Source organism: Trachemys scripta, chromosome 3, assembly GCF_013100865.1.
Source record: "Trachemys scripta elegans isolate TJP31775 chromosome 3, CAS_Tse_1.0, whole genome shotgun sequence".
Classification (NCBI taxonomy): domain Eukaryota; kingdom Metazoa; phylum Chordata; order Testudines; family Emydidae; genus Trachemys; species Trachemys scripta.
In genome coordinates, this window is record NC_048300.1 from 13,772,121 (window position 1) to 13,793,146 (window position 21,026).

Below are 21,026 nucleotides of genomic sequence, written 5' to 3' on the forward strand. Positions count from 1 at the left end.
TTCTGGGCCTTTCCCCCTATGTGGTTATATCCCCTTTCTCTGCCTGATGTCTTCCTTTGCTGTCCGGGTTCCCTAAATTGCTGTCTTCCCCTGCTTGGTGTGCTCTGATGAGTCTTGTCTTCTTCATTCATTAATTATTGCTCCTGCTTCTGACTTGACTCAGTTAAACCCCTTACAGCATTGGTAAATAGCTCTCTTTGGTGCCCAGTTGTCACTAGCATTATCCCAGTAAGTTCCAGGCACAACAAAGTGACAGTGGCATTGTGGTAACATCTCGTATGAAGGTTCTTTTAATATAAGATTATAGGTAAAATTCTCATTTCAGTTACCACCTATGTAAAACCATGGAGTTCAGTGGAGTTGTGTGAAGGAGGAGAATTGGATCCAATATGTTAAAACCTAGCCTGTTTCGGACAGTCTCAGTTTTAATTGTGGTTTTGGTCCTTTCATTTTTATCTCTTTTCTCATCTTCTGAATCATTCTGGGCTGGTCAATGGGAATTAAAATAATCAATGTTAGGAAATAATTTTTGTATTGTAGTCAGCTTCTGTTGTTCGCTCTGATGCTGATGAACTTCCCAGACATGCTCTACCAGTTTGTCTAACTGGGATCATTTCTTTTTCAGTTTCCATATGGCCCCTTTCCCCTAAGGAGTTCTGTAGTGAACACTAGTTCTGATTGCACTACAAGTGTGTTATAAACTTGCCAAAACAACTCCCTGCTGCCCCTCCTGGCTACATCTGATATAATCATTAAAGCAACCATTTATATTCAGTCCTAACATTCATGTGGGAAAACAGTATTGCATGACAGACACAACACCTACAAGTAACTTTTCTAATTACATCTTGTGAACTTCCTGATGAAGACAAATGTAAATCTGGGAAAGAAACTGAAAAGCAAGAGTTGGGGGGGAATAATGTGTAGCTTTTTAAAATATATTATATGATATTACTGGTTATGTTGTTTATACAGTGAGTTCCAGTTCATCCAGACTTAATATACAAGGTCAGAAAAGAAGTTTGAGTCCTTCCCCTGAGTTTTGTATTGTTTCGCTGTTGGGTTTGATTACCTTACCATTTTTTATTACCATCTGCATTGTGAGACTAGATCTGCTGAGGTTTTTTTTTTTTAAACAGTATCCCATGGCACCTTTAATTCTGCATTTTCTGTGGTTTTGCTTCATTTGCAGCTTTAAGAGATTTTCTGTAAATACATTTATCCTACATTGTACATCAGTAAATTGTCTAGTGTTTGCTATATAATTTTAACCGCTTAATTCCAAAGAGCAGATAAAGTTTTAGCACACAGCTACTGTAAAAAGAATTCATGAGTGAAGTGTTAAATTTCTATTGTTCTTTACTGTGTACTATAAAAGGACACTGATGATAGCATTTTATAGGTGTTTTTTAAACTTCATTGTTTTTAATACACTTTCAAAAGCCTGAAAACAAAATTCCATTACAAAATGATTTTGCCTTTGTGACTTCTCTTAAGCAGTGATTTTCAATCAATAATAAAATAAACAGTTTACTTCCTTGTTGTGCACTTCATCCCATTGATCATGTTAGTTAACTACTTCTCCAGGAACATTAAGAAAAAAATACTATCTCTTGTGGGTCCTAAATTATAGATGGGATTGCTAATATTTTTAAATGAAAAATAGAGGGGTGATACTTTTAAAAAAATACTGGTTTTTATTGTGCTTTATATGTTCAAAGTTTTGTACAGACATTAACTATTTGAAGTAAGAGTCAAATCTGAATTCATGACATGAAAATTAATTAATGGCTATAGAGGAAGGTGACATGTTTAAGTCATATCTATCAACAATCATGCTGATAACCAAAACTTTGCCTTGTCTATAAACTACTTTTTCTGTCTCAGAGATGGGACAGTCCTGTGAATTCTATCTGGAAATGCAGATTGGTTGGACTGAAACATTTAATAATTTTTTGACAGCTTTGGCAAATTATTTCTGTTGAAACAAGCAAACAAAAGCGAAGTGTAAGTAGATGTCTTTGTGCCAGAATGCACGTCCAACATGCAGCTTACATTTCTGAGAGAGGTTCCACCCTTTTGACTCTTGTATGCTTTCTTGTCACATAAAGCTGACAGTTTGATCTGCAGGACTTTCTTCATCCATATGCTAATTTGGGAATGATGTGTCTGGATTATAATACCTAGCTCTTACTTAGCACTTTTCATCCATAGATTGCCAAGTGCTTTACAAAGGCAGTCGGTATCATTATGTGCACTGTTTCCTTAAATCTGTAGTAGAAAGCCAACTGGAGGTGCCTACGGAAGGTTCTATGCAGAAGCTCGCCAGTGAAGCAGAGAGAGACAGAATAGCTTTCGGAATAACACCGTTCTCCTTATTGTAATGAAGCTTTTGTTCAATGTTAGAAGAAAGTGACTCTTTGTGATAATTGATCTTTGTCACATGATACAAATTAGATCAGATTTAATCCTAATTATCTGAATTTTTACAATTAGTTGTATACAAGGATTCTAGGAGAGAAACAGTGGTGAATGGTTAATATTTTCCAAACGAGTGAAACAAATCTGTTTCAGAATTGCAGATCAGTTATAGATCAAACTGATCATACAGCTGAAGTGTCTTAAACCAATATGTTGAAGAGTCTTCATCTTTTTATTAAAAAAAGTAATATGGCAGTATGCCAATATTACCATGCACATTTCTTCCTCCATCTCTGTACAATAACAGTATATCTTTGGCCATCGTTTTTCCCTCCTGACTTGTCACCATTATCTGTAATTTTGATTAAGTTATGCTAACAATGCTTACTTCACTCTAGCTTGCATTGCCAGTCAGCACACTCCTAGAGAAAATGAAATATCTCATACAAATCTTCTGTACATGATTTTTGAATTAAAATAGCTAAGACGTGTTTTAACAGCAACTGAAGTATCACATTCAAATTTGCCAAGCCACTCCTGTCTTTGCCAGATATTTTATATTATGCAGTGTGTTCTCATTTTGGCAGTAGGTTTCATTGCATATATTTTTGCAATGAGAATTATCACACTTTATTTTTAATCTTACAGAATATTTTTTTACTAAAGATAGACCTACAGCTAATTGTAAAATGATGTTTTGCATTATTCACATTTTCCACTCAGCATGATGATTTTTAATGCAGCAGTAGTAACTGTTCAGATAATTCTTTATGATGTTATATATAAAAAGAAAGCACACCTAGAAATTATATAAAATTTGCAGTGTCCATTTATCCCAATGATGGTTATCCAGAGAAAGAGCAAGTGAATGTGAGAGTGATTCTGTAATCCAGTGGTGAGGGCACCCTGCTGGGAGGTAGGAGACCCTGGAGTCCAATCCCCCTGCTCCAACCACTTTTCTATTATTTGTCCACAGTGGAACAGCTTCAGTAGGAGTGAATGAGGGAACCCCATATCAGAGTATGCCATAGTTCAGTGGTTAGAACACTCTCCTGACAGGTATCACACCCCTGTTCACATCTCTGCTTTCCTCTGGCAGAGACTGGGGAATTGAGCCACAGTGTCTCACATCCCAGGCAAGAAATCTAACCACTGGGCTAAAAGTGATAAGGTGGGCACACAGCAGGGCCGCCCAGAGGATTCAGAGGTCCTGGGGCAAAGCAATTTTGGGGGCCCCTTCCATAAAAAAAAGTTGCAATACTATAGAATACTTTATTCTCGTGGGGGCCCCTGCGGGGCCTGGAGCAAATTGCCCCACTTTCTCCCACCCCCCCGGGCGGCCCTGGCACACAGCCCATTTCCTCCTCTGGCTGGATTCTGAATGGGACCTGATCTGATAGGTGACCTCTGAGCATGCCTAACTGGCTCAGGTCCTGCTTGTGCCTTAGGGAGCCAAATGCTTATCTTCCCTGGTTTGTGAATCACTGTTGGTTTCAGGTGAGAGAGATTCGTCCAGATGCCCAGGGAGATGCAGCAGTGTGCACACCCAGAAGCTGAAACATAGGCGCCTAGGGAACTTTTACTTTGGTAACTTGGGCACCAAGTGAATTTAGGTGCCTTTGTGAATCAGGACATAATACTGGAAAGGATTAATAATTTAGAATAGCATTTTATCTTGATAGTTGATGAAGCATTAATGTTGTAAAGACTTTTTTTATTTTTTACAAAAAATGTTTGAGGTCACAAGGTGTATTGGTTTTACTGATCCTTGGATGGGGAAAATGTGGGAGTTCCTCAATTAAATAACATTAATATGAATGCTGGAAACATCTGAAGTGTTTTCCCACTCCCCACAAGTTATAAACTTAAGTTTTTATATTAGCATCTCAGTCAACTGAATGGAGGTTTTAAAAATGCATTTCAAATGACATTTTTAGGTTATCTAGGGAGTAGGGAGCCTTGGATTATAAGCGACTATAATTGGTAATGACCTCACTGCATATTAAGCAGTGGGGGGCTGTTGTCTGGCTTGTTGGAAAATGTGTGCACCCCTTTAAGGGCTAGAGAGCCAGGGAGTGACTTTCTGCTGCAGTTGGAGACCAGGTCAGCGTGGGGACACTAGGTGATCGGAAAAGGAGGGACTATATAGGTCCATGCTGGTTCAGGAAAAGCCAAGCCCTCTTTTACCTGGACTAGGTGAAACAGCTCCCCCCCATAGAATTGGTGAAATACCAGGTTTTGTCCCCACATTGGGTTGGGGGGGCTTAGCTGAGGCGAACGTAAAACAGGAGTTAGGCTATGATGTTACAGCTCATTTTGCAAATACTCTGTACAGAAGGGATACGGTGACCAGATAAAATGGACTGGTAAAGGATTTAAAGGAAATACTCTTTAAAAGAGCATAAATGGGGGTTTCAAGGCTCCTATGACTAGTACGGGAGGGAGCCAATACCCCCTCCTGTATAGCCCCCCATTAATCTTCATTTGAGTAGGGGGGCTGGTCAGGTCCCAGCAGTGGTTTGGCTGGGGACCTGGATGGATAAGGAGGAGGGGCTGACAGAAGCCCCCCTCAGATATATATTGAAATGATTATAGACTTACCTGCACTGCACACTTTTATCTGCCAGTTACTCCCAGACATTTAAGAATAAAGTTGCCATCTAATTAAACTAAATCCAGCTTCTCCTGTCCTTTTTCCAACATAGCTGGACAATGGAGCAGTAATTACCCAGTATTATGATAAGTAGCACACAACTTGCTTATGGCTGGAGGCCTTTTTGACACACATTTTATAGATATTGTTTTGAATGAGACAACTGCGGAACATTTCAGTAGAAACGTTACAAAACAGAATTCTTGAATTTTCTCTCATTGATTAGTATAAAACTCTTCAAAATGACGTGTTGGAAATTTAATGGAATATGTTCAGGATGGATTAAAAGGAATCATTTATACATTTTTATCAGGGCTGTCTGAATACTAACACGGGCAGAAAGCACATCAAAGAGAGCAATCAAATTTCTAAAATGCAATGAGGGCTCAGTCTTGCAAGGGTATTAAGTGCCCTCAACTTGATCTAACTTCATTGGTGTTGTGGGCATTCAGCATCTTATGGAGATGTTCAACACCATGAGAACCAAGTCCATACTCTTCACAATCCTTCTGAATATAGATTGTATCCTGGCAGGGAAGTGCTGGGGAAGAAATCTTCCATTCGTGGTTTCAAGAGTTCCCTAAGCTCTTCTGGCTTCAAGGGGTTGAACAATGAACAGTCAGTGGCTCTGCATAGTGACAAATCCATCCAATCTAGCCCTGCCATGCCACCGTATGACACCATGCGGGAAGCTCCAAGAACTGCACAGAGAATAGAATGTATACATCTCCTGTGCAAGCTCTTGAAATCCTGTTCATCTCTTGCTCTTCATCATTGCATAGAACAGTGCCACCAAACCTGCAATCCCTGAGACCCTTAAACTTTTAACTGGTTACATCTGAATGCAACAACTGCATAGTACATATATAATACGTTTTTACTTTGTGTGCATAAATATGCATACACCTACAGCCTTTATATTTTGGCTTATTCTGCTTTTATTTATTTATTTTTGTGTTAACATCACATCTGAACCTATATGGGAAACATTTCACCAGCAATGGTGGCTCTGCAGTTTTCTTTTGATGGGACTTCGACACTGCTGCTGACTTAATGTCACATGACAACTACTTCTTTGATTCAGTTAATGTTTCCCTTATTTTATACTGTCCTTTCCTCTACTCTGTTCGCTAATTACAATGTGATTTCTTTGATTGCTTGTTGAGATGGCAAAAATGCTGTGCCTGTATTTTTACTATTCTGCTACTGCTGAGATTCTTATTGCTGACTCTTGGGGGCAATGAGATCCATGAACTGTACTAGTTTTCTTGCATACTTAGCTGCTATTGCAATCTTCTGTAATTATGATTTAATTAACTTTTGAGTATTGCACAAATGTAAAAAAGTGTCAAAACAAGATAGCTGTTGTAATTCTCAAATCGATGAACATAACATAAAATCCCAAGAAGTAATGCAGGTACTGAATAGTCCAGTGAGATTGAATGGTCTATATAATATAAGAGAAATCAGATGTGTGCAGTAGAGGGGAGTTTGATGGTCTGTGGTTAATCGACTTTTGTTTTGGTAACTTGTGGCCTAGAGCCTTGGCTAGATGTTCCTTTTACTCTTTTTTTTATAAATAGCAGTAATAACATTTTGAAATATGTTTTGCTTTTTCTACTGTGTTTTCTTTTCTACTCAACAGCTGGCTGACTGAATATTAAGTGTTATTGGCCAAGAACGTCTTATTGTGCAAAAATATTATTGTACACCTGTACACATGTGTAATAAATATACATATCCTTGTGGGTATGTATGCAAACACACTCTATACATATTAAATCTGCAGTAAATATCTGTCTGTATCCACATACCCATATGAATATATATCATACTAGTTAACATTTAATCAATTTGTTTTGTTTTTGTAGTCGATGGCTGTATACACAGAGCTGCTGGGCCCTGCCTAGTTGCTGAATGTCGCAACTTGTGTGGCTGTGAGACTGGACAAGCTAAAATTACTTGTGGATATGACCTGCCTGCCAAATGTAAGTCAACTTCTTCACGCACTTTTTGTTTTAAATCAGACAAACTTTTCACATGCTTTCCCCCACCCCAGAAGTCTAATTCAACTAGGTATTCATTTAGAAAATTAGCAGTGATTTCATTAAGCATGTTTTGTGACAATCTCTTCCTCTCCCATCCTTTCAACAATTTAAACTTTTAAAAATAATTATTTCAGGTGTACTACGTAGTGGAAATACAAACACAATGCATGTTTTATCTTACATTTTTTACAGGGTATAGTGTACTGTTTTTTATATATATATATATATTTATATAATAGGTAGTCTGAGGATCTGAAATAACTTAGACTAGGAACAAAGTGTGCATTATCATATTTAAGTTCCATGGAGACAGTTTTTGGAAATGATGCCGATTTCATATTCGTCACGCAGATTTCTTGATTGTGAATACATTGAGAGCTGAGGAGATCAAAGTGATGTATTGTGTTTTCAGCTGCTGTGTAGAGGTTGATTGGCAATTACTGTGAAGGCATCTGTCACACTTTAGCTTTCAGTGGAATGCAGTTTTCAGTGCTGGAATGTTTTTGCACTTTGAATGTGGGATTGTTAAAATTCCCATTCTGTTTAAAAAGGTAGAAGGTTATTTGATTGACCTTGTTGCGTAGAAGTTGAGCCAAACCTGGAAAAATAAACATCAGGGTATTAATGGTGTGTTATGATAAGTGTCAATATTATTTAAGATCCTATAAAATGTATCAATGCAGGAAGTATTATTGATTTGGGATCTTACAGAGATGTGTATTAAGAGAGGTGCTTATATGTGAATTTCAAGAAAGCACCATGAGGATCTTCTCGTGACACCTCAGGTTCTCAGTTACGCACACAGTCTAGTGCGAGGAGCGTGCTTTAGCGAAATGTATTCAGATTTTCTCTTTGATTTTGCCATAGGCTGTTTTCCTGTAAAATCCAATTCATGTTGCAGTTATTAAGACTTGACATAGTGTTTTCATGGTCCTGCTGGGGTACGTTAGACAAAAATGAAAATTTTGGTCCTGGTTGTTTTGTGATAGTCTCTGCTAAAATGGAATTACCTAATTAAAACAAAAAACAAAACAAAAACACAACACTACACACATGCCAACTTAGTCGTTATTTAAGTGACAGAGATAACTATAAAATAGAAACCTTTAAGGTTTACAGCCAGATTTTGCCATCTGTAATTCATGAATTATGAAAGGGGTGAATTCCACTGCGTGGAAAGTCCTGAGCGATACCCATGGGGCATAGTTGTGTGCGGTTGTATTTGGCCAAAAATACTGGGAAGGTTTGTATAAAAAGAGAGTCAGTTACAGATGTTACCTGTCCAGAAGCAATCAATTAACACTTCAAAATGGTCAACTTAAGTTAATTGTTCCAGAATTAGAAGTAGTGGCAAGACTGTTTTAGGTCAACTTTTCATAATATATCCACTATAAAGCCCTTAACCTCTTTCTAACCCTTTCTCTGCCCCATCCCCATTGAAATAAGATGATTTTATATAACATTACTACCAGCGCTCATGCTGGGGTTTCACTAAATGCTACCCACACCCCTCAACGGGTAGGGGAACTTGATGATAGGGCCGGCAGTGAAAGGGACAGCCCCAGCAACAAGGGAGGGAGACACTTGCTGAGGGACACCAGGTAGCTCCTTAGCCCCTGGAAATCTCTGGCACTCACTGGCCAGCATTCTCCAGCTCACAGGATTTAACTTAGGGCAGGGGCCATGTGCAGCCTCTTTCAGCTCTGTTCCAGCAACCCACCTGGCCCACCTGAACTATGGGTCAGGAAGGAATTTTTTCTCCCATGGCCAACTGGCAGAGGACAGGGAAGTTTTTTTGCCTTCCTCACAGCACCTGCAAGCCACAGTGGCTTAAGTAGGAATGCATTTAGTACCTAGCTGAGGTACTTGGTTGAGCTGTTAATTCATCACAACTCGAGGCTGGTTTCCAGTGTGGTTAAAAGCATAAAATGAACGGTTCCCAGAGGTAAATGACCTGGGATTTTGGCGATGGACCTTAAGCTCATGGGATAGGTTTAGACTTTATGGACCTTAGAGGCTGAGGTCCCCACCCTTCTGCACCCTAGGTCCCCCTCACAATGGGGATTTGTGTGGTAAGATTCAGAGCGAGCTGAGTCCTAGGGGCTAGGCTAAGGAGAGCCTACCTGGAGTTACAGATTATATGGTGGAAGCCCTGTAACCTCTATGCTGGAATCAACTAAATGCCTGGTATGAGTGTACGGGTGATGGGCGGGTAGTGCTCCTCCCCTGTGTTTATGTTGTGGCCTGCTGCTTAAAATCCATCCAAGTGCCTGTCCTTGTTTCCTTGCTGTGTCTGCATCAATGAAGATACACCCAAAAATCTTCATAGTTGTGTTTGCTTTAGATGCCAGAATTTGGATGCTTATTCAGACTGTTTCAACATCTTAAATCTTATGAGAACAGGTTTCCACTGAATTTTGGCACTTTGGGAACTGGGAAGAGCAGAGGCCCAGAAACATTAAAACACATTCAAACCTTTAAAAATAGTTTGGTTTGGTGCTAGATCTGGAAATGGGTAACGTTTTAGATTAATTTTACATTTCCTTAATTGGTTTGCTCATGTTTAATTTTGATATTTATTTTTTTCTCATTAAAATACATGGGAGGGATGAGACATAAAACTTACTCACCACTGTGTGCATAATTCCTTTCATATATTTTAATGAGAACAATTCAATATAAAAGTCAAAGCAACAAACACTACTGGAAAGTTTTACAACAATTGATGGATTTTAATTCAGACCCCTTAGTTTTTGTGGAAGGAAGTCCTACTTGAGACGTATAGTTTTTTTATTTTAGGAGTGGTTAAAAATCACATACCTACTATGACACCTATAGCAATGTAGACAGAAAAGTACCAGTAAGTGTTCCACTTAATCACCTGTTGCTGGAATAGCAAACTGTCCAGAAATTGAAATGTCAGAAAATGAGAGTTCTGCAACTGTATTTTTTACTTGCTCAAATAGCAACATGTCATGTGGAAAATATGCACCCAGTGACAAACAGACAGATCAGCAAGAAAACAAGGTATACAACATATGTGCAGAAGGGCAAAATTAGATTTTCTTGGGTTCTCTTAGATTTTCATTGAAATATGTTTTGACCAAGTGTCATTTAACATTGTTCTTTGAGAAGCTATTTGTTAAAGGTTAATTTGTTACTTAAACATTGTAAAACATCCATTTGAGAATTGTTAACTATTCAGGACTGTGTTTTCGTGGAGACAGAAGCCAGAGAGCCATTGCATATTGTTAAGTCAATTTATGTCAGCTTTTAAATAACAGTATGACAATTTGATATTGGAAACTATTTCCTATTATCCTTTGTGTCAGGAACTATACCAAACAGGAGCCCTAAAGTCAGTCATCCAGTTACACAGTGATGGTATTATTGTTATGCATCAGCAATTTGTTTGGAAGATATTACTATATGAATTATAACTTGCCTTGGCAGTATTACCATGGCTTTTGGTGTTTTTTAAATACTAACTATATTAAGTTATTAATAATTCACATGTTTTTAATCATTTCTTTGTCGCTTTGCTCCCTTACAGTACTTGGCTGAGTGATAGTCCTAAATACATTTTTTCAGTGTTCAGTACCATATTTTTCAACATGGATGTTACTATTATTCATTGATGCAACAGCACCCCAGACTGTTCTAGACATGTTACCTGCCCCAGTCTCTGGCCCTGTTACAGGGTGCTCTTCTCACTTCTGGGTGATGCCTACTTCTGGCGATTGGTCCGCCTGGTTCAGCACCCCTTTTCTCCTCTTCCACTGAATCTGCTCTCCTCCCACTCACGGAGTCGCAGGATGGCTGCTTCATGACTCGGCCCTCTGGTCAGGTCATACTGTGATTTCCCCTTCCGGGGGAGTCTCATAAAATCCTTCTCAACTGGCAGTGTCAGGTCGTTCTCACACCCACTGCCCTGCTTAAGTCGCTCCTGTAGTGACTTAGGCAAATCTTCCTGTTCACTGCCCTTAGCAGTACCACTCTGCAGTGGACGGTAGAAGAACCAAGGCCTGCCCTCTCTACTGGATTCCAGGGCCCTACAGTGAGCAGTTAAGGTCTGCAGCTACATCCTCCTTACTGCTCTTGCCCCTGAACTAGTTCCTGTCGTGCTTCTCCCAGCTTTTCATTCTCCGCCCCTCTCTCTTAGGTCTACTAGGTAATGCTTTCCTCCTAGGTTTCGATCCCTTTCCTATCTCCCCTTCCTTCTTCCTTATCTCAAGGAGAGAGACTACAGGCTTCCTCTACACTGTTGCCAACCTCCTGGCTCTATAGAAGCACTGCCTGTTCCTTCACAGGTGAGCTTCCTCCTAGTTAGTGTCCTTCACACAGCCTAAATCTCCCATTTGCAGTTTAATTGGCTGATTGGGCTCACCTGGCCTAATTCAACTCTTTCAGAGCCCGTGTGGGGAGTACAGCCCATCACGGCCCTGATCCTGAAAAGGCAGACATCTTTAACTGAGAGTAGTCCCGTAGAAGTCAGTAGTTATAGAGGCACAGCATTCTGCCTGTGTACCACATGCTGTGGGATTGGGCCTAGAGTGAAAACTCAATGTTTTAGAAGATTTAGCATTAAAAAATTATGATGAATATTGCTTTGCTAAATAGGGAACTTTGAAAAACACTTCCTGGAGATAATTTGACATTTGAAAGAGCGTGTGCTTTGTTATCAAATTTGTAGCTGTTAAATAGAAGGGTGTGATAAACTATACAGAAAATAATGGATACATTTGAAATCTATTTCATTATGTATTGTATTATTACTTCATGTTTTGCCAAGTTTGTTTATCTTAAATAAGACAGTGTCTGGTAAATTTTTCTTCATGTAATGAGAAGGGAAAAGTAACATTTTTGAATGAGAGATACCAAGATTTGTAGTTTAGACTGGAGTCTTCTTTTTTGTATGGTTAGAATATTGCAACTACTGTTTGAGAACATTAGGGTCAGAAAGCACCATATGAAATACATAACATGCAGGTAAAATATTGCATCCAAGTGATTTCATATGAAGTAATGGAAAGTTCCCTCCTCTCTCTTCCTCCTCAAGTAGTCGTAATGTTGCACAAATTAAGGTGAACATACTTGTATTCTGGTAATGTTGGTTAAGAACACATTACAGAAAGCCACACAATATAGCAGAACAGCCTACATTAAGGTAGAGCTGAAATCATTTTCTACTTACCAGGCTAATTTAACAGTCAGTATACTTAGAGTAGAAGTTAGAAGCCAGATGGTGATTATACTATGCTGCAGAAGCCCACACAAGGCTACCCACACTCCATCAAATTCCAACCAAGTTAGCTACTGAATTCACATTTAGCTTTGTGTCATCTATTGTTACTTAACAAACACTTCTTTAGAGATTTTAAAAACACAAAGAATGTTTCATAGACTCATAGACTTATAGACTTTAAGGTCAGAAGGGACCATTATGATCATCTGGTCTGACCCCCTGCATGCTGCAGGCCATAAAACCGTCCCTACCCCTTCCCTGGACTCTGCTGTTGAAGTCCCCAATCCTGTTTTAGGTGACTTCAATCGGCAGAAACCCTCCTGCTAGAGATCCCTGCCCCATGCTGCGGAGGAAGGCGAAAAACCTCCAGAGGCTCAGCCAATCTGCCCTGGAGGAAAATTCCTTCCCGACCCCAAATATGGCGATCAGTAAGACCCCGAGCATATAGGCAAGAGTCTCCAGCCTGAACACTGTCAGCCATTATACAATTTACCTACCATTTCTTGGTTTTCCTTGACTACTATGTTTTACCATTAAACCATTCCCTCCATAAATTTATCTAACTTAATCTTAAAACCAGACAGGTCCGTCGCCCCCACCGTTTCCCTCGGAAGGCCGTTCCAATATTTCACCCCTCTGACGGTCAGAAACCTTCGTCTAATTTCAAACCTGAACCTCCCCACGGCCAGTTTATATCCATTCGTTCTCGTATCCACATTAGTACTAAGCTGGAATAATTCTTCTCCCTCCCTCGTATTAATCCCTCTAATATATTTAAAGATAGCAATCATATCCCCCCTCAGCCTTCGCTTTGTCAGACTAAACAACCCAAGCTCCTCTAGTCTCTTTTCATACGACAGGTTTTCCATTCCTCTGATCATCCTAGTGGCCCTTCTCTGCACCCGTTCCAGTTTGAGTTCATCTTTTTTAAACATGGGAGACCAGAACTGCACACAGTACTCCAAGTGAGGTCTCACCAGCGCCTTGTACAACGGAAGCAGGACCTCCTTATCCCTACTAGATATACCTCGCCTAATGCATCCCAAGACAGCATTGGCTTTTTTCACCGCCACGTCGCATTGTCGACTCATAGTCATCCTGCGGTCTACTAGGACCCCTAGGTCCTTCTCCTCTTCCATTACTTCTAACCAATGCGTCCCCATCTTGTAACTAAAATTTTTATTAGTCATCCCCAAATGCATCACCTTACACTTTTTACTATTAAATTTCATCCTATTCCTGATACTCCAATTCACAAGCTCGTTCAAGTCTCCCTGCAGGATATCCCTATCCTCCTCCGAATTTACAACGCCTCCCACCTTCGTATCATCCGCAAACTTTATCAGCCCACTCCTGCAATCGGTTCCGAGGTCAGTTATAAATAGATTAAATAAAATGGGTCCCAAAACCGAACCTTGAGGCACTCCACTAGTAACCTCCCTCCAACCCGACAGTTCACCCTTTAATACGACCCGCTGCATTCTCCCCATTAACCAATTCCTTATCCACCTCTGGATTTTCATATCGATCCCCATGTTTTTCAGTTTAACCAATAATTCCTCATGGGGTACAGTATCAAACGCTTTACTGAAATCCAGGTATATTAGGTCCACCGCATTTCCCTTATCTAATAAATCCGTTACTTTCTCAAAGAAGGAGATCAGATTCGTTTGGCACGATCTGCCCTTCGTAAAACCATGTTGTAATTTATCGCAATTGCCACTAACTTCCAGGTCCTCAACTAGTTTCTCTTTCAGAATTTTCTCTAACACCTTGCACACTACAGATGTTAAACTAACAGGCCTGTAGTTACCCGGATCACTTTTTTTCCCTTTCTTGAAAATAGGAACCACATTAGCTATTCTCCAGTCTAACGGGACCACCCCCGAGTTTACAGATTCATTAAATATTATCGCTAATGGGCCTGCTATTTCCCGCGCCAATTCCTTCAATATTCTCGGATGAAGATCGTCCGGTCCTCCCGACTTAGCCCCATTAAGGCATTCAAGTTTTGTTTCTACCTCGGATACGGTAATCCCCCATCCTGAATGCCCCTCTGTAGTGGTGCTAGTATCCCTAATACCTTCATTGGCCTCATTAAACACCGATGCAAAATATTCATTGAGATATTGCGCCATGCCTAGATTGTCTTTAATCTCCTCTCCGGCAATAGTCTTCAGCGGTCCCACTTCTTCTTTCTTTGCTTTCTTCCTATTTATATGGCTGTAAAACCTCTTACTATTGCTTTTAATTCCCCTCGCTAGGTCCAACTCTACACGGCCTTTGGCCTTTCTCACTCTATCTCTACATTCTCTGACTTCGCTAAGGTAAGTTTCTTTACTAATCCCTCCCCTCTTCCACTCTTTGTACGCTTTCTGTTTTTTCCTAATCGCCCCTTTGAGTCGGTCGCTCATCCAGCTCGGTCTAAATCTCCTGCTTTGTAATCTTTTTCCCTTTTTTGGAATGCAGGCCTCCGACAGCTCATGCATCTTTAACTTGAAGTAATCCCAGGCTTCTTCTGCCTTTAGATCCATTAATACGTTTGCCCAATCCACTTCCCTTACCAGTCCCCTTAATTTGTTAAAAGTGGCCTTTTTAAAATTATAAACCCTAGTCTTTGACTTAATTCTGTTACTCCTCCCATGTATTTTAAACCGAATTAGCTCATGATCACTGGAGCCCAAATTGTCCCCCACTACCACTTCCTCAACGAGGTCCTCACTACTTACCAGAATCAAATCTAAAATGGCCTCCCCCCTCGTCGGTTCAGCTACCACTTGATGAAGGAATTGATCAGCAAGCACATCTAGGAACATCTGAGCCCTATTATTACTACTAGCGTTTGTGCCCCAATCTATATCTGGGAAGTTAAAGTCCCCCATAATTACACAGTTTCTATTAGTAATTACTTCTCTAAACACATTAAATAGTTCCTTATCCATATCCTGGGTCGATCCCGGCGGTCTATAGCACACTCCGAGCACTATCCCCGGAGAGGCTCTAGTAGTCCTATTACCCAGTGTGAGTATTGCCCAGACGGACTCTGTGTTATCTAATCCATCAACTATTATTTCTTTACAGCTTATTTCACTATTGACATACAATGCCACCCCCCCACCTTTACCTTTGTTCCGGTCTTTCCTAAACAGCGCATACCCCTCCATACCTGCGTTCCAGTCGTGACTGCCATTCCACCACGTTTCTGTTATTCCTACGATATCTGGTTTCAGCTCTTGGACCAAGAGCTCCAATTCCTCCATTTTATTACCTAGGCTTCTGGCATTGGTGTATAAACACCCTAATGTATGTCGTTTAGCCTGTCTCCCATTCGTAGCACTATAAGTTGCGGGCCTCCTTGCGTCCGTCCCCCCTGTCCTTCCTATGTCCAATCTCATCTCCCCGGCTATGTCTCCTCTCATTTTACTCACCTTTTCCATACTGGAATCTGGCGTGGAGATTAACTGTGCATCTCCCAACCTTCTCCCCAAACTTCCTAGTTTAAAGCTCTTTTGATAAGATGAGCCAGCCTCCCTCCCAGAAGTCTATTTCCTTCCCTACTCAGGTGAAGCCCATCCCGCGAGAACAGGTGTCTGTCCCCGAAAGCCTCCCAGTGGCCATACATCCCAAAGCCCTCCTTATAGCACCACTCTCTTAGCCAACTATTTATTCTCACAATCCTATCAGCCCTTTGCTGCCCTTCCCTCGGAACGGGCAGAATCCCACTAAAGATAATCTGAGCCTCTATCTCCTTGAGCGTCTTCCCCAGCCTAGCATAATCTCCCTTGATTCTCTCTAACGAGAACCTAGCCGTGTCATTCGTTCCTACATGAAGGATTATCAAGGGGTTCTTACCTGCTCCTTTTAGGATCCTTTGCAACCGCAGGTCCACATCGCGTATCTTTGCGCCCGGTAGACAGCACACCCTTCTGTTCTCCGGGTCCGCCCTGGTCACAGGCCTGTCCAATCTCCTCAGTAAAGAGTCTCCAATTACATACACCTGCCTTCGCCTGGCAACAGTGCGATCTAGTAATCTAGTCTCTAGTCCCTCTAGTCCTGACCTGTGCCTGTTCCTATCTTCCGTTATGCTCCCCCTTATGCCTTCCTGATTCCTCCCGGGGCCCAGAATTGGTGCTGTCTCCATCAACTCCTCCCCTCTCTCTCTCGGACTAGCTGCTCTTCTCTTCTTCCTCACTCTCCCACCTTCAGCCGCCACCTGCTGCCCCTCCACCTCGTTATCCAACACTCGAACCTATTCCTGAGTTCTATTCCCCCCTCGCTGGCCCTTCTTTTCCTTGGCCTGCTTCTCACAGTCACATGCTTCCACCTCCCATGTTCTCCCCCTTCCATTCCCCTCTCACCGTCCTCTGCCTCTACCTGCGCTGCAGGACACTCTCCTTCAGCCCCTCCTTGCCTGTCCTCCATCAGCTGCTCAAACCCCCGCCTAAACTCCACCAGGGTATCTACCTGCATCTCTAGCCCCTTAATCTTTTCCTCCAGTAACACTATCAGGCGACACTTCATACACACATACCTGTGTTCCAGCTCCCCTGCTAGGACCATATACATACCACAGCTTCCACATGCCACCATCTGCATTCTGTCTGCTCCTGCTGCTTGGCTCATGCCTGCTGCACTCCCTGCCCACAGCACCTGTGGACTCAGAGCACACACTACACCGTGCCCTCCTGCCTCCCCCTGCAAACTCCCCTGTTAGCCGCCCTGTTGGCTGCCGCTGCTCGCAGCTGTACCGCTGCCTGGCTGGGCGGCCGCTTTTATGGGCCCCTTGATCAGCCAAGCCCCGCCCCCTGCTCAGGCCTCGGCGTCCGTCCCAGCACCCAGCCCCTGCCGGCCCCTACAAACAAAAACAAACAAACACACAAGAACACCCAGGAACACCCAGGACAGATGCAAATACAGGTACCTTCTCCTCCAATGAGAACTCCCTCTCAAACTCCCCTGTTAGCCGCCCTGTTGGCTGCCGCTGTCTCAGGCTGATAGTTAACGTCTATACTTCATATGTTTATCCCTTTGAAAAGAAAAGTTCCCTCTAAGTATTGCACAACTGGTCTTAAAACACTGAGTAGTGTATTGATGTGTTCATACGCTAAATAACACACGAACAGTATCTATTTAAAAGATATGCAAACTCTTGTTTTGTGTCTCATTTGATTAATAGTCCCTGCCGGCTCTTCTGGCAGAAAATGGACTGAGATGTGAGTTCAGTTTGTAGCCAGAGCCGAGGGTGTGTAACAGCCTCAAGGGCTGTTATCTGCTTGTAGAATTTATCATGGGGGGAAGGCAGGACTATTACAACACATTTAAAATATTAGGGCCTGACTCTACAAGGCATTTAATGCCCTTGATTCCTACTGAAGTCACACTGACAAAATGCTATCGATATTATGGGCACTTAGGGCTTCCTACTCCCACAGAGTGCTAAGGAAGGTCCTATATTATTGCTAATATTTTTTTAATGACCAAATCTTCTAAGTTCTAATAATAAAAATAGAAACCCAGAAAAAAAAATATTTTGTGGTTTCTAACATGAGACAAGACATTCAGTGGCAAATGAAATCTTACAGGCTAGCTTTCATTGTAAATTCTGTATTTTAACTAAGTACTAGATTCTTTTCATGTGATTTTTATATTATATATATTTTACACTGAGCAGGAACGTATTGTATTTGTAGATTTCATTTCAGTGACTCATTTTGATATAAAGACTTGAAAGCAAAAAGACATCCCTATTCAAATTAAATGTACTGCTAGACATGTAGTACTGCTAATATATTTTCATATTGTTAATAAAGCTGTAATATTTAGAATAAATTTCCTTGCTCACTGTTTATATTTAGTACAGTTCTTTAGGAAATGCCATATATAGCATTATATTTTTGATCAATCCAAAACAGCAATGTAGATCAATCTGGAGTAATAATGTTAATGTGGTCTCTAAGGCAAATCCTGCTGTGAAATAAGTAGTTAGTAGTGACACTAGCATTAGCCGCAGTGGGAGTAATCAGCCTCTGGATTTGTTTAATCAAAGTTATCTGGAGATTTAAGTGTGCCATTACTATGTAGGCATAATAATTTTCTGTATTTAAAAGATGAACATTTGAGGGGGACCAGTGTAAGGTAAGACCATAAAATAGTAGATTTAAATCTGTGCATATTTGCTTTGAAATCACTTACAGAATTAGAATTAAAAGGTTAATTACACAGATTTGCAGTGGTGGAGCTGCAGTACAGTACTTCCAAACTGGTCTACAGGAAAATGTAATTTTTGCGCACACACATACTATGCAAGCTACTGGAATCGAGCAAAAAAACTCCCATTTGTCTAAAATGAATTTATATTCACTAGTCTTTAAGCTTTGTTGATTCAAAAATACTTGTTTTAATCATTTCACGTGATTTTTCTATTCATAGTGTGAACATGCCACAAAGAAACTATTGTCAATATGGCTGAGTAGGGGTGCAGAACCCCTCATGTGTGCCTGCTGTTGGCTGGGTGTGGTGCTGCAATTTTCTATTTCTCCTGGTGCCCCCTATAGGTTGTTGTTCAGTCCTCGGGCTAAGTCACACAGTCAACGGTGGATCAACCCCTTCTGGGGTAACAATGGTCCAACAGGGCCAATCGCTGTGCCCTTTGTAGTCTTTCGCCCTATCTCTGGGCTCAGTTCTCAGCCCCTTCTGGGCTAGGTTCAAGTCTGTCCCTGCCCTGTTATAGAGCTTTCTCCCTTGAGACTCTGTAATTCACTGGTTCTCACTGCTTCAGCTCTCCAGACAGGTCATCTCTTTAGTTCAGTCCCCCTCCAGGGTAACAAAGTCCAACAAATGGGTGACCCTCTCCTTGGTCTTCAGCCCCATCTCTTGGTCTGTTTAAACTCCAGTCCCTTTCTTGGGCTTTTAGTATAGAACCTTATCCCCTTCTTGGGGCTTAGACCACTTCCCCAGTGGCCGGTGGGGGGAACCAGGCCCACCCACTACTCTGGGTCCCAACCCAGGGACCCTACAAACAGCAGTCATGCACTGCTCCCTTTAACTCCATCAATTAGTTGCTACTGTATTCCCTAAAAAACCAACAAGGAGTCTGGTGGCACCTTAAAGACTAACAGATTTATTTGGGCATAAGCTTTTGTGGGTAAAAACCTCATACTGTATTCCCTGGGATTCTTCCCACTGGGTCTCTTTCCTGTCCCCTAGTACATTAGATCCACGCTCTCCGTGCAGAAAGCAAAATGCAGCTCAACTTCTGGTTATCGCTCAGGCTCGTGTGGCTGAAGTGGAGCACCCTTCTGATCCCAGCCAGGAACTAGCTTCCTCAGGCCCTGTAGCTCCTTTTAACTGTGCCTGCTAGGCTCTGATTGGCTTCCTCCCTGCAGCCTTTCTAGGCAAGTCTGGAGGCCCCACCTTTGCTACTCTCTTCCTGGTACAAGGTATGGTAGGGACCGCAAGACCTCCAGCAGAGGGGGACCTCAAAAGGCCTGGTACCACCCTGTCACAATGGTATTAACTGCACACACATGGCACAGTCATTGCAAGATTATTCAGTTTGTTATATTTCAATAATGTGGCCTCCCTGCAAAACTGAATTGAAAGCATTCCCATTACGTAAATGTGGCCAAGGGATATATAACTGTTAGATGAAGAGTAACTTGGCAGCCGACACCCTTTTTGGTCCTGGACGGTCATTCTGTTGCCATGATGGTTTTTCAATATGTAAGTGAAATGCAGCTGTGCCACTGGTCAGGCAACTGTGGTATTTGATTGACATGTGATGTAATATGCTTTAAAGGCGCTGCTAATAAGCCTAGGAATACGTCGTTATTGTAATTAAGAGTTTATAAAAGTTATAACTGCCTTCCGGTGAAGGATCTTTGTATACTCTGTTTAGCCAAGGAACCTCAACTTAGTAGCGGCATCTTGTTGCCAGAGCTTTCACACTATTTATAGAAAAATTGATTTAGCCAAAAGAAGGTCAAGAAGTGTGTTCACCGAGACAATGCTGAGCTTTAAGGTTTGAACTAAGAAGGCCCTCCTAACTCCAGTTCTTTGTTATAACCAACATATTACAATATGTGCTGCCAACATTTCTTTATATCTTTCAGAACTATGTCGCTACTTAAATGTTTAATTTAAAAAAAAAAGAAACAAAAAATTAGAAAAACTTCTCCTAGCATGACAATTTTTATATTCAGATTTTTCATATGAAAGGAATTATAATAGTTTACTGTTTACAAAACCAGTGAAAATATGAGTGTGTTTTCTCATTGATTTAAGGGTAGCTTTCAAAGCTGTTTTATAAACCCAATTTATGTCTTTTATAGTCCTGTTTGAAAATAATTGTAATACAATCTTTATTGTGTTTTAATATGGTCTAATTGGCTGCAATTATCTTAATGACTTATTGTACCCAATCACTAGCAAGTGAGTACACCACATATATTGTTAATGTGCTGGAAAGGGAGATATTGATGATGATTTCTTTAGTGTTAAACCTGTTCATATTTTACACAGGGTTTTTATGTGATATTGTAAAGCTTTATAGCTTGTTTTTCTACACAGAGAGAGCTAGGGACCATGTTGAAACAGGGGAAATATATTTATTATATTGTGTCAAAACATGCTCAAACATCTCCAAGTCCTCAGAGTCTGT

The 21,026-nt window shown here is 41.1% G+C and overlaps 1 protein-coding gene across 4 annotated transcripts in view; it reads left to right on the forward strand.

The window, feature by feature from the left end:
• The window catches only part of MACROD2 (mono-ADP ribosylhydrolase 2), a 1,283,788-nt gene that overhangs the window by 426,758 nt on the left and 836,004 nt on the right, over positions 1 to 21,026 (forward strand). For all 4 annotated transcript variants that reach the window (XM_034764159.1, XM_034764162.1, XM_034764161.1 and 1 more), the window contains one exon: positions 6,946 to 7,062. In XM_034764159.1, coding sequence (XP_034620050.1) covers positions 6,946 to 7,062 — 117 coding nt within the window. The remainder of the gene's footprint in view (positions 1 to 6,945; positions 7,063 to 21,026) is intronic.